Here is a 14751-nt window from a genome sequence, read left to right as displayed (position 1 = left end):
TTGTATTGCACATTTTTTTAAACTCCATCAGACTACTCACTTTGTACATGCTATCTTTTATCATACAAAATTTTTTAATGTGTACATGGTTAGCCACAGAAGTACAGCCATTGAGCTTTGGTAAAGGTACAAAAGCAATTCAGTGGAAGCTTGGTCTTTTCAACAAATACTGCTGGAAAGCCATAGGCAAAAGAAAAAAAAAAGCACTGAGTGAATATATGGAATTGTTGAATCACTATATTGTACACCTGAAACTAATATAACACTGTATGTTAACTACACTGGAATTAAAAAACCTTCACACATTTTACAATAATTAACTCAAAGTGGATTATAGATTTAAATGTAAAACATAAAACTAAAAGTTTTAGAAGAAAACAGGAGAGTCTTTGGCAACTAGAGTGAGGTGGAGAGTTCTTAGACACGACCCCAGAGACATGGCCCATCAAAGAAAAAGTCAATAAATTGGACTACAACGAAATTTAAAACTCTTGCTCTGCAAAAGACCCTGTTAAGAAAATGAAATGACCAGCTATAGATTGTAAAAAATTATTTGCAAACCACGTATCTGGCAAAGGATTTTTTTCATGGAAAATATGAAGGACTCTCAAAATCTAGTAGTCAAAACACACCACCCAACCAGAAAATGAGCAAAACATCAACAGATATTTCATCAAAGATGTATGGATGGCAAATGAGCATAAGAAAAGATGTTCAATATTATTAGCCATCAGGGAGATGCAAATTAAAACGATGAGGTATTACTACAGCCCTATTACAACATGTACAGAAATGACACTATCGGGGGCGCCTGGGTGGCACAGCGGTTAAAAACATCTGCCTTCGGCTCAGGGCGTGATCCCGGCGTTATGGGATCGAGCCCCACATCAGGCTCCTCTGCTGTGAGCCTGCTTCTTCCTCTCCCACTCCCCCTGCTTGTGTTCCCTCTCTCTCTGGCTGTCTCTATCTCTGTCGAATAAATAAATAAAATCTTTAAAAAAAAAAAAATGACACTATCGAATGATGGTGCTGGGACCCCTGGGTGGCTCAATCGGTTGTGTCTGCCTTCTGCTCAGTTCTGGATCCCAGGGTCCTGGGATCAAGTCCGGCATCGGGCTCCTTGCTCAGCAGGGAGTCTGCTTCTCCCTCTGCCTGCTGCTCCCTCTGCTTGTGTTCTCTCTCTGATAAATCAAATATTTTAAAAAAATGGTGGTGCTGATGTGCAGGGACTGGATCTTTCATATATTACTGTGGGAATGCAAAATGGTACGGCCACTCTGGAAAAGGATTTGGCAGTTTCTTATCGAACTAAACCTGGGCTTACTGTTGGCTCTCCTGGCACTCTGTGCTTCTCCAGTGTTGGCATTTATCGTCTTGTCCACCATCACCTGCTTACATCTACGTTGGTAAGACAAGCAACTGTCTTGTCATGATGCATTGGTGACTGCTACGTCCCTGTCCCTAACGCGGGGCCTTGAGCCTTGGAGATGCTCAGTGCTGCAGAAGGAGAGCGCAGCTTCTCGACTGTTAACTTAGGAACACAGGGGACCTACGCGGACACTGCTCAGTTCAGCCCACCTTCTTTATAAAATGGGCAACACATTTGGCACACATCCGTTTACGTGTGTGGTCATTGAACAAATATTTTTTTGAGCAGCGAAGTCAGGCTTCTTGTAGTTCTAGGAGCCAAAGTGAGCTACACAGACACCGTGTCTCATTCAGTTCTGTGCTTGGAACAAATTCCTGCCAGCAGGTCCAAGCCTTGCTGGGCCCACTTTCCTTTCTCCTTCAGACATGTTTAATGCTATGTTTTTCATTTGTTAGATTATTTTCTGTCTTTTTTTTAAGACTTTAGTTTCCATTTGGTCTTGTATCTTTCTTGAAAAATTTAGTATGATGCTTCTTGTGATGTAATTGGATTGTTTCCCATTTTCTTTTCTAGATGCTTATTCTAGTACAGAAAATTTTATTGGTTTTTGTGTATCTGCCGCTTGAGTATATTCTTTTCCTAGTGATCATAGCTTTTTATTAAAATCTCTTGAGCTTTGTCAGTGTACAATCAGGAAAAAATACTTCTCTTCTGATGTCAGGCCAGTTTTAAAATTTTATTATCTGTTAATACCGCTCCAAGACAATCTTGGCTAGCAGGGAACCCTGCTTTGTTCTGATTTCAGTTGAGATAACTTTAGTATTTCCCTTATTTTAAGTTTTTGTTTTTTAAATCTAAATTGGGAATGGCTATTGGATTTTGTAAAATACTTCCTCAGCAGTGTCATGATCATAGGCCTCTTGTGCTTTAAGTTTGTGATGGAATGAAATGTGTTACTGGATTTGTTATCAGCCCACAGTTGCATCATTTATGGGTGAATTCTGTTGATAAATTACTGGATTTTGTTTGCTAATAACAGAAATGCCCCCAGGCTTTTGGCATTTGGATGCCCCCCTTTCCACTTCTAGTACTAAGGCAGGTTTTCTTCCATCTCGCATTATTGTGATCATTTCAATTTTGATGAGAAATGGGAGTAGCTGCAATGTCTCCAGGTAGTCCCATATTTGAATAAATTATTACACAGTTTCAAAGAGAAAGAAATCATTCATAATTACATTATCTTAAGGTACTCACAGCTCCTGACGTTTTGCCATAAACCCCCTTGTGGTATTTTGTCAGAAAATCGGCCGCCCCTCAAAAAACTTCACAAGGAATCTGCACCCTAAACCGTGCTGTTCTTCTGACTCCTGGGGGGGGGGGGCAGGGGGATGGGAAGTTCCTGACAGAGCCTTGCTACCCTCCTTCCTCACGGAGAGGCTGTCATGTAGAGTGTGCCCTACACAGCTCTGGGGGCAGCATTCACATCCAGTCATTGTGCCTACGCGTACTTATTACAACAATTTCCCAGCAGATGGCAGCGGAATGACTTGAGGCAGGGGCGCCTGGGGGGCTGTGACTCCCTTCAGAGACTGCTAGAAGTCACCTGGCCCCGCAGCTAGTTTGGACACGAGAAATGACCCGTGCCAGCTTAGCGTACTCAAGGGCAGCTATTTCCATCCATGCCTTGTCCCCCTTGACCCCGTTACTGAACAACAGCGAAAGTCAGGCTCACCCCCGATATCCCCTCTGCTGGTAAGGTTCTAGTTCTTAAGCAGAATGGTGGTTTCAGAGGTGTTCATTTTATTATGCTTTATAATTTATGTACACGTTACATATATTCATTTTGAATGCTTTGATACAATAAATAAAAAAGGAAAGCACACATATACAAATAAGAACGCCATTATCATGGGGAAGACCTTGAATCTGATGAAATTTTTCTTCAATTAGCCTATTCATAAATCTCAGCACTGTAACTATTAATAGTTAGCAAACGTCACAAAGTACTTCCCGTCTTGATGCTAACGTTAGAAATCCTTCTCCTGTTAAAAGCATTTAGAAAGAATATTAATGCTTTTTTTATTTTTTAAAGGTTATACAGCAGGGCAATTTTTCTATTGAAACTTGTTGTAATTGATATTTGCAGTATAGGCATCATGGCAGGCTACTGAGTTTCCCTCAGCCTGTCTCTAGAACTTCAAGCAGCCAATTGAATGGCAGGAATTTCTTTCAGAAAGCTAGTACATGTAAGTCTCAACATTACTAGCTGCCGCTCTTGAGCAGTATGAGATTTCAAAATTTCTGCTTCGTTGGAAACACTAAAACCTGACCTTAGTTAGGATGCCTGGGTGCAGGATAAACACACTATGTCCCACCCTGTGACAGGGACTGCTAGCTGGCTCGCGGTCCACCTCCCCACTGTTTCCTCCCCCACGAATCCTGAAACATTCATTGGCCCACGACAACCAGAGTAAAGACTAGTATTTCCTGTTCTCTTTGTAGCTAGTAGGATCAGTTTGAGTTGATGAGCTTATTACAACAATTTCCCAGGAGATGGCAGCGGAATGACTTTAGGCAGGGGCGCCAGGGAGGCTGTGACTCCCTTCGGAGACCGCTAGAAGTCACCTGGCTTCTGCTTAGGAGTTTTTCTAATGTGGTGTAACTCCTAAGAAGGTTCTTGAAGGCAGCGGGCAGAAATGCTGACAGGTGTCCAGCCGTGCAGCCGGCTGTCAGCAACCTCCACATGGAAGCCACGTGTTCAGCGTGGGGAGGACCACGGTCGAGGGAACCTGGATTCCTGACCCTGCTGAGTCGAAGCAGCCCCAGACCGCCTTCCCGACGTTTACATGCGCGAGAAATAAACTTCTCATTTAAGTCACTATTGTTTGGGGACACAGCCGAATTAATAAATAGTGCCAAATTTGAGTCTCATTTCCTTAACCTAAAAAGTTGATGCAAGTTAGACACTGCACCTGGTGACAGTTCCGTCTACTAAGATGACGTCAGATGGAAGCGGGTTCCCATGGAGAACATCGGGCGTCACACACGGCTATTTTACGACGTGCTGAGCTCCAAATATCTGACTTCCCACTGGTAAAGCCTGCAAGTACATCTATGGTTTTCTAAAGAAGCATCAAGAACATAAAAAACTAATTGCCTTTAGACCAGCTTAAGATGCAAAATGACTGAAGTCCCTTCCCATAAGAGAACTGTAACGAGCAATTTAAACAAAACAAAAATGGTTTGTTTTATTTACAATACTCAATGCATTTTACAAATAACATATTTGCATTCCCTAAGTCTTTTGGAAAGTAATTCCAGTTTGTGCAATGAGTTTACAGAAAAGTTTTAAGACATCTCTTAGACGTCTTAAACCTAAATTCTCAATTTTGAAAGATATTTCACACTACATTAATAGAGGACTGTTTTTAATTAAGAAAAACTAAACTCTGAAGTTAAATATTGCCCTTCAATTATCTTTAACCCAAATACAAACTGGATTAGCCTGTGAAATAATAGCATTAGATTTGGATAAATTATTTCCACTGCTCCCCCCACCCCCAAAATGCATGCACAAAGTAAACAAAACATGGTAAATTACATTAATGACATTTTATTTCAACACTTTTTTTTTGGACTCTCTCAACTATTGTTTTGCTCAATCTGGGATACAGATAGGTAGGATTCCAGTCTGGGGAGATCCTAAGCCCCGCTCCAGAGTAGGGAAGGATTTTCAGTAAATATGTGGGGACAAGTCAGGATTTGGGAGATTTCTAAGTAGGTTCTCTGGGGGCCTCGTTTGCTAATTAGAATAAGGTTCCCCTTCAGGCCTGATGAAGCCTAAAGGGACCAGTTATCTCCCTACTGATGGGAGCATCTAAATGCAAGCCTCCAAAGGACAATAGGCTCCTCTTTCCCCTCCTCCCTGAATAGCTACCTTCATTTTAGTGCCTTCTGAGGTTGATGATGGAGAACAGTTCCTGTGTTCAGCTTCCAGAAACTGATTTAATGCCACTAAAGATCTTCTGGAACAGGTAAAGAGCAATGAACAATGATACTTTAATTGCGCAAGAGTTTTCATCTCATGCATGTGAAAGAAAATAAACTTACTAATTTTATCACTCATAGCTGCCATCTCTTAAAACATAAAATCCATGTCCTTCTTGGGCTGGAGAGGAGACAGAGGCATTTCCACACCGGATCCACCCGTTTAGCAAGCACTTCTCCATCTCCACACTAGATCTCTCCTCAAAAGACAGCGTCTGTAACACCCACTGTAGGTGGCTGTCTGGGAGCTACTAAGCTGGAAAAATCAAGTCCAACATTTGACACAGCCAACAAAATTCTAAGATGAAGAAATGGTGAGGTAGAGTTGAGAGAGTTCAATTGAATTTTCTGAGCATAGATCTTTTGGCACATTCTAAAATTATACAGGTTCCTTCTCAAATTCTCCTGTGACACCTTTACAAAGTGCTGGCAACTTCAGGAATCCTTAGCTCTACTCAGGAAACATCTACGTAAAGCTCACAGAATAAAGTCATTTGAAGAAATGAATTCCTGGCAGTTGAGCTTATTTACCCCAATACTGAAGCAAATAAAAACACTGCTATCCATTTGCTGAATTTATTTAAACAAATCAATTTAGAAACCTCATAGAATGAAACAAGACTTCTGACATGTAAACATACTGCCGTGTTCCTGAAACAGATGGTAACACCTGATAAAAGTTAATCATCGCTTGTGAGGAAAGCTGTCCATTAATAAGGCCAGTCTTCAGCAGTTACTAAAACCATTGTGTTTCTTTAGCTTTCCTAGTGTGACAACGCAATACTATCAAACCACAATCAGATCTAATAAAGACAAGATTGGATGGACAGATCAGTACCATTGGTTACAGCTGTTAAACAGTTTCATTCTTGGCGCCACGTAGAAACAAGCCAATCACATCAAATAAATCATGGCTTTTTTTTTCTTTATCACAATTCACTAAGTGATGTTAATTATGGTCCTTGTCAAACACGTTTGGTAAAGGCTATTTACAGTGTACATGGCTGAGCATGCACTATTTATAGTTACAAAGATACCTGCCAGTTTATTACAATAGAATTACACAGTGCCTGAAAATGGTGAAACATCTCACACGTCATTTAATCAATAGTTTCAAGCAGAAAACGTTCCGTATTTGACCACGATTGCAATAATTACATGAAAATTCTTATAAAAACACGAATCCCCCTCAAGAAATTGATGCATATTCTACGCACTATAGGTTAAGGCAGTAAAAAAATGTATTCCTGATAACTGGAGGTCTTGACAATGTCAATTAAAGCTGTCTGACTCTAGTTTTTCATTCTCCATCATATACTCAAAGTTCTGTCTGTATAACTAATCTGTGAAAGATTTCATTTTTAAAGTCGAAGAAGTATCAGCAATGAAGAGAAGAGTTGACGTTGGAAAAAAACTGCTAGGGAAAGGGAAAAATGTTAAGTTGGACTTTGCCTGAAAGTTTTCAAATTCTAAACAAGAGCATTATTTTTGAGTCGGAACCTTAAAAGTATAAAACAAATACATATAGTTTACCTTTCTTAATTTAAAATATACTGAACTTTGAACAATTCAAGTAATGTAAGACTATCAAAAATAACTTCATAAGCCATACAAGCATCAACTGCATGTTCAATGTTTTAATTAAGAACTTTTTAAAAATTGTAAACTAAACCATGAGTTTAGTTAACAAATGATAAATGACCTTTTATTTGCACTTGTGATTCCTTTAATACAAATTGCTACCAACATATATGTAAAGATATGGCAGATTATGCATTTGATCAAAGCACTTTGATTTAAGCATAAAACAGATTCAAATGGTTTAAGTTCCGTGCATAAGATCGCAGACGCTGCCTACGCGTCCGCAGGCAGCCCTCTCTAATCAGAATCCTTTATTCCTCAGCTGCAGATGAGACAGGGCACAAGCTGTTGTAAACAGGGCACTGCTGTAAAACCAGGATAATATTCTTAAATTAAGATCGTTCTTGTTCAACTGAGAAGACTTTCCCCAAGTGTCTTCCAGCACTGGAGTATATTCTGCTGACCTCTGAATTTCATAAATTAACTTTCCTTTGATTCCATTTTTACGGTGGTTGTGTTCACAGTTTTGTTTTAAAAATTGGTTTAAATTTATATAAAACTCTGTACATGTTCACAAATTATTGCATAAACAGCATAATCTTCCAGACAGTGTTTGCAAACACATGTCCAATTCAGGAAAAATATATTCACGTTTCCCGTCTGGCTTTTTTCTTCTTTTTTATTTGTTTGGGAGATTCCCAGCTAGTTTCAGACTTGGCTAAAGGGAAAAAAGAAAAAAAAATTTAGGAGTAAATACTGTTATGTCTCAAAAATATAAAAGGAGCATCAATGAAAACATGCTTTGAAATCCACATAATGTTTCAACCTATATGTTTAAGTTTTCAAGTTCCAGTGACATGTTTTATAGGTTATTCTATGGCTGCCATCCTTTTTCCTTTGAATCCCAATGTAGTATTCTGTTGTTTCATCACATGGAAGGTATTTCACTGTTTTTGATCTAGAAAACCCATCATTTAATGCAGCTCAATCTAAGTAATGAAAGTGAAAATGGGCAAAATGGACACTGAAGGTACTGAAGGGAGAAAAGGAGGGAAAAAAGGCACAGAACAATTCACAGTCCCAAAAACATGTGCACAGAAAAAGGGAGGGACCAGATGAACAAGGGCAGGTATCAACTCCTCCACCGTCTATGTCCCTGGCCACCCCCTCTTGCTTGGAGTGACTTCAGTCCCTTGGCTCTCACAGCTGAGGTCCACAAGGTTCCAAGGAATGTAGACTTTGCCAAGGAAGGACAATCTTAGAAGATCAGAATATTTCAGATTTCTAAGATACTAACATAAAACAGTACAAGAACATACAAAAGAACAAAAAATGAGAATTACTTACTCTGTGAAGGAGGCACACTATTTTGCTTAGTATTTGACTTGGATTTATCTGTCTCTGGTAGCATCGGTGGCACTTGGGAAGAGCTCTTGTCAGAATCACTTTTTGATAAAATAACAGATGGCTCGGTAGAAATAGAAGGTGGAAGAGTCTTGATAGGCTATTTGGACAAAATTATCTTAAGTTTTTTTGTAAAAAGTATCAAATAAAATTAAATATCACAGTAATACCAAGAGGCTGCTTAGGAACAAGGAAATAGTCGGTTTCCAAATTACCAGCAGAAGCACTACAACTCGTGCCTGCCCTCTAGTGGCAAAATCAAATAACTCTTTACCTATCCGTCAATACAGGTTGAGATAAAAATGGATTAAGTATAAAAGTGCAAGATATTTTCTGAGTCTCAAATAGGAGGGAATAATTCCATTTTCATGAACCTTTACATTTTTCTTTTTCATTACAAATAGAACGATTTTATACGTTTTAGTGATTTGGTGTTCTGTCCACTTCTTACCAACTCTTAGTTGCTCAAAATTTTTTCATGTGAAAGACAAAAAGAAAAAAGCTAATTTCTCAACTACCAGTAGGTGATATGCCCTTCTCTGCTTCTGGAGAGGTAAGGCTAACTCAAACAGGGTGGCAATCACTTCTGTTTCCTACCCACAGAAAATGAGGGCCTCAGACAAAAGCAAACTACGGCTACTAGTCCTATCCATTAAAGGAAACAGAACTCAGGTCCAAATTTTCAGAGTTTTATCACAGTGAAATCATAATGCTGAAGGCCTAGACTCTTACACCTTGCCTCTCCTCTCCAGCCTGGAAGCGGAAAGGCCTCTATGAGGCCTAACTGTTACTGCATGGTCAAGAGAGGTAAGGATGGAAACCCCAGTATTTGGAGTGCCCTGAGGCTGTGAGGAGATCAATTCATCCTTAGCCTTACTTATCATCACAATTGAATATGGAAACAAGGCTAAGTGATGTTTCTCTTGCCCCTGGCTCCTCCAGGCTCTGTGCATGTAAGAAAGCTCAATGGAAAAGGAAACAAGAGGAGGAAGCTGCGTGCGTGGCAGGTAATTACCAGGATTCCTTCCTTCTATTTCAGGTATCCGAAGCTGCATTTGTCTTGCTTGGTTCAGCTTTCTTAGTGTTCTCTATATTCATTTAATACCCAAAAGTTTTAGTATTTATTTCTAGTATTCTCCCCTCTATTCTCTCACTTAATCTATGCTAAATTACAGAAGGTCTCAAATAGTCTTTACAAAATGGCTTCTGAAAATGACTTACTAATAAGTAAAACATCAAAATGTCAAATGACTGTTTGCCGTCCTGCTATTAAACCTATGCATGTACTGAGATCACATCGTTACATCTCAAAGGGAATTCTGTCTTAGGGAATTAAAAACATCTAATCCAAATAGGAAGTACGGTTAAGATTTTATTTTAGCACAAGACTATTACCAATTACTTCTTTTAGCTGTATCTCAGGTTCGTTCGTTTGTTCTTTTTTTTTTTAAAGATTTTATTTTTAAGTAATCTCTACACCCACCGTGGGGCTTGAACTCACAACCCTGAGATCAAGAGTCATATGCTTGGGGCGCCTGGGTGGCGCAGCGGTTAAGCGTCTGCCTTCAGCTTAGGGCGTGATCCCGGCGTTATGGGATCGAGCCCCACATCAGGCTCCTCCGCTATGAGCCTGCTTCTTCCTCTCCCACTCCCCCTGCTTGTGTTCCCTCTCTCGCTGGCTGTCTCTATCTCTGTTGAATAAATAAATAAAATCTTAAAAAAAAAAAAAAAAAAGAGTCATATGCTTTACCTACCGAGCCAGCCAGGCACCCCTGTAACTCAGGTTCCTGTCTGAAGCTGTTTCTTTAAATATGTACGCTCCACAAAGGCAGTTTTTTGATTTGCTTTGCTCTCGGCTATATCCTTAAAACCTCAAATAGTGTGTGGCAAGTAGTGGGTTCTCAATAAATTTTTTTGAATGAACATATAAATGAACCATGCAACGCTAGTAGGATTTCAGATTTCTATAGAATTTACCGTTTTATAAATTAGATTTTAAAAAACTATGTGTCACTGGCCTAGGCCTTTTGTGAAATGGTCCTTTCTGACACATCAAAATTTTCTACCAATGGCACGTATTTCAAGAACCTCTGACCAAATTTTAAACAAATGTTACATTTTGAGAGGCTGGACCACAGTCATATTCTATGGTATGTGCATTCTTTTAGGAAAATGCAGCCAGTTACATTTTCTTTAAGCCACCTAGCCCATGCATGTTTAGATATTAAATAGGAGAAAATATAGTCTAGTGGTTCTGGTTTCACCACTGAGAATTACACAGCCTGGGACAAGTTACTGAAGTTCTCCAACCTCATTTATATAATAGATCTTACCCTTCTTACGGGGTTGTTATTGATGAGGGAACAGAGGGCAAGCGGAGGACGGGGCAGAGGCTGACACCCTGCAACTCCCCCCCCCACCCCCCCGCACTGGGATGTACGTGACATTCCCCAGGCACTCCTGGCTGCCCAAAAGCTAAGGAAAACAAAAACAAATGGTTAACTAACAGAGATCACAATTCTGCAAGACCTGAGTCTCCCTCAGTTTACACATGTCCTAGTGACTTACAAGGAAGAAGCTTTCTTATCAATAGCCTAACTTCCAGAGACCCATAATTCAGTTTCCTGGAGCACTAACATTACCACCCCCTCCATAAAACTGAGGGAGGCCGAGGCAGAAGGAAATGTAAATAAAATGGAATTTCTTTTAAACCTGCAGCCCATTGATAAGGACATGTGATAGGAGGAAAGTAACATTCTCCCAGGATCTCCCAACTATCTTACTATTAACACCTTCTAGAGGGGTCAACAGCCTTAACTTGACAACGGCAACGTCTCCAGTATCCCAACCCCATGGTATATAATCACCCACCCCTCACAAGCCCGGTGCAGCAGCTCTTTCTGCCCACGGGTCCTGTCCCCGTGCTTTAATAAACCACCAATTTTGCACCAAAGACACTCAAGAATTCTTTCTTGGTCGTTGGCTCCAGACTCCACCCCACTGAACCTCACCTGTATCCCACAACCTCATCATCATGAGGGCTAAATGAGTGCATTTAAAATGCTCAGCACTTTAAATTAGTGATTAGCAATGCTTAGCACTTAGTGCTTTGATAATTCTCAAATCATCAAAATTTTATTCCTTAAATATCAAAAACTGACCTGGCTATTTTTGATGAGTGCTTCAGCTGGATCACTAGTGCTTATGGTCTTCAAAGAAAAAGCTTTTTCCTGTTTTGGACGGACTTTAGAGGTATTCACTGGAAGCTCTTCTCTAATCTCTTTTTCTAATTCTTCTGTGTCCTACAGACAAAAGTATCCTATTAGATGATATAAATCACTTTTTTACTAATTAAAAATCTATTTGGTTTGTAGTATTAATGTTCAACAGATATTCCAAGAAAATAATTTCACTTCAGTAACTGTCCAAACAGCCTAACGGAACATATAAAAACAGTCATTCAAAGATTTAAAATAACAGGTACATCTCGAACAGCAGTCATCATCCCTGCTCTCCCCAGGGACTTCAATCAATTGGGAATTAAAAACCAATACACCCCCATCCCCAAATGCAAACCACTCAATTTACTAAACCAACCCAAACAAAATAAACTAGAATTTTTTCTTTTAAACAAAGTACACAGTAAATTAGGTGATACTCGAACTGAGACTTTAGAAATAACATTTCACTTAATGACTTCTTCAAGGAACAAAATATTTGTACAAAAGTACATTCCGTAGATAAATGAGGCTGACAGCAGAAAGTACATTTCAGTTTTGGTCTGCTGTAGCCTCGCTGTGTAGTGTCAAGGACAAATCATTTCATTTCCTTGAACTTTAGTTTCTTCCCTCAAGTATAAAATAAAATGTGCCTAGATAATTTCTAAAGTCCTATCCAAGCTTTAACATTTCCATTCTTAGGCCTTCAGACTTTATTTTTTTTAAAAGATTTTATTTATTTATTTAACAGAGAGAGAGAGTGTGAGCGCACAGGCAGGGGGAGCAGCAGAGGGCGAGGGAGAAGCAGGCTCCCAGCTGAGCGGAGATCATGACCTGAGCCCAGGGCAGCCGCTTAACGACTGAGCCACCCAGGCGCCCTAAGTCCTTCAGACTTTAAAAACAGGTTTCAACAAAGCAATTCTAAAGCACATTACATGCTTATATATGTGAAATAAATATGAACTAGAATATATTAAATAGGACCATCATTGCTAATTGTACTGTTTAGCCAACACGTATATATAAACAACTGTCTAGGATGATGTTGAAAGTTTTCTGCCAATACTGGTATTTTATAAAACTTGTTAAGGATGGTAGTGGGTTTAGACAGTAATACAAATTTTGTTGTGAATTTAAGTTGAATGAGTAGCTTTGGAAGTATATTTAAAGATTTGTGATCTGTACCAAATTAACGTGAAGACATCAGTTAGTTTTATCCTAAGCTGTACTCGCACAGTAAAGACGCCCACCAACCACATACCCACAACTAAAAAGAACAAATACCCAAATGTATTATGGATAGGATACTATGTTTTATAAACCTGACACAGAATTTCATGGATGTCTCATTTAATTCTCAAAGCAATCTGTGCAGTTAAGTCACTTGTGCAAAGAAAAACAAGCAAAAACAAGTAGTAAACAGCTAAACTGAAATTTGAATACAGATCTGACTCCAAAGACTGTATACTTACTGTTATTTATTTATTTAAAAAATTTACTGATTTTAGAGAGGGGGGCGCAGAGGGACAGAGAGTCCCAAGCAGACTCAGCGATGAGCACAGAGCCCTATGAGGGGCTTGATCTCACAGCCTGAGATCACGAAAGGAGCCAAAACCAAGAGTCAGATGCTTAACCAACTGTGCCACCCAGCCGCCCCATACTGTTATTTTTAAAAACACATCAAACATTTTTAAAGGAGTATCAGAATACCAAAAGAACTTTCACAAGTTAATGACCTTTGCCAGTAAACTGAAATTTACAGATTACATCTATCCCACAACATTTCTTTTAAAAGGAATCCAGCTAATCCACAACCAGAAAAGTAGTCTTAGTAAAGGCTGTAAGTCCAGGAAGTCTGGCTAAACAGAGTTCAGACAGTATTACCAACAAAAGACAGCTGTCCATAACAGTTCTCATCAGCTAGCTCAGCTAACAAGAGAAGCCCCTCTATTACCTGGTTTTAGATTTTTATATCCATTGATCTCAGTTACATTAACCTTAACACCCAACTCTTACAGTGAGAAGAGACTAGTACTGAAAATGGATTCGTCATTTATGATGGGTCGTGCTTCCCTCAACAAAAAACGAACGCAGCACATATTTCCTTAAAAAGCCATATGCGGCAACTTCTCCCAAAGAGAACAATAAATAGGAAAATTACTACGTAGGTTATCCTCTAGAAACTCTGGCTATCTCCTACATTGAGAGGAATAAAACCAACTAGCCACATGGTTGTAGGTAAGGAATAAGATTTTCATAATTTATAATGTAATGGTGATAATGCTTTCAAAGAGAAACCCGTGCATACTTCTAGTAATCTAGTATGTTTGCAATTAAAATAGCTTTTCATCTATATTGTAATCTAAAATTTTCCCAATAGGAGAGACCAATGAAAAAAGAAGGAAAATGGAGAGTGACGTAAGTAGAAAGTTTCTGCCAGAAGCCAGATAAACAGATGAAGATACTAAGAAGGCACTAAGTGAAACAGAGAGCAAACTCAAGAGTGAGTGACGCTCTACTTATGACCCACATGGTTGTTCTGAGCTGAAATTCTAACTTGCTAAATTCCAGTTATTCAAAAGGCATTTCTGCATGTGTGAAATACTGTACCTCCTTTTCTATTTCACCTTAATATAAACCAAAATGCATCTCATTTAATTTATTACTTCTGGGTTTACACCTTTGGTATGATTTTTTTAGAGCAATACAGTTATTATTACAAGTAGGATATACAAAAGATGTTTAAAACATTCTGTGACTTTTCGAATGCTTTGCAAATAAACCTATCTACTGTTGTGTCTTTTATCTCTACACATTCTTAGTATCTGCGTGTCATCTTCTCACATTTGAGCAGCGGGTGCTTAACGAACGACGCCTATTGTTTTGATACTCCACCTGTGCAGGAGAGTTATCTTCACCTTGCTTCTTCTTTTTCTTTTTTTTCTTTTTAGATTTCCCAGTTGGAAGAGCTCCCTCTCCCTTTTCTTTATCATCATCTGAAACCTAATGTTAAAAGCAAAAGTATTAAAGTGAACGAATTGGTTAAGTTTTCATTATTCAAAAATTATGGAATAATTTCATTCATTAGGCTCAGTCTTTATCTCCTAAACACTACTAAGTAAGAATTAGTAA

General features: G+C 39.1%; 1 protein-coding gene across 3 annotated transcripts in view; it reads right to left on the bottom strand.

Annotated features, from left to right (window-relative positions):
- Positions 1-3146: 3146 nt before the first annotated feature.
- MTDH (metadherin) overlaps positions 3147-14751 on the bottom strand; it is a 58309-nt gene continuing 46704 nt past the window's right edge. For all 3 annotated transcript variants that reach the window (XM_026495677.4, XM_026495676.4, XM_026495678.4), the window contains 4 exons: positions 14515-14622; positions 11563-11703; positions 8345-8501; positions 3147-7715 (listed from right to left, as the gene is read on the bottom strand). In XM_026495677.4, coding sequence (XP_026351462.2) covers positions 7645-7715; positions 8345-8501; positions 11563-11703; positions 14515-14622 — 477 coding nt within the window. In that variant the 3' untranslated portion in view covers positions 3147-7644. The remainder of the gene's footprint in view (positions 7716-8344; positions 8502-11562; positions 11704-14514; positions 14623-14751) is intronic.

Source organism: Ursus arctos, unplaced genomic scaffold (assembly GCF_023065955.2).
Source record: "Ursus arctos isolate Adak ecotype North America unplaced genomic scaffold, UrsArc2.0 scaffold_6, whole genome shotgun sequence".
NCBI classification, from domain to species: Eukaryota; Metazoa; Chordata; class Mammalia; order Carnivora; family Ursidae; genus Ursus; species Ursus arctos.
This window is presented reverse-complemented; position numbering and strand designations above follow the sequence as displayed.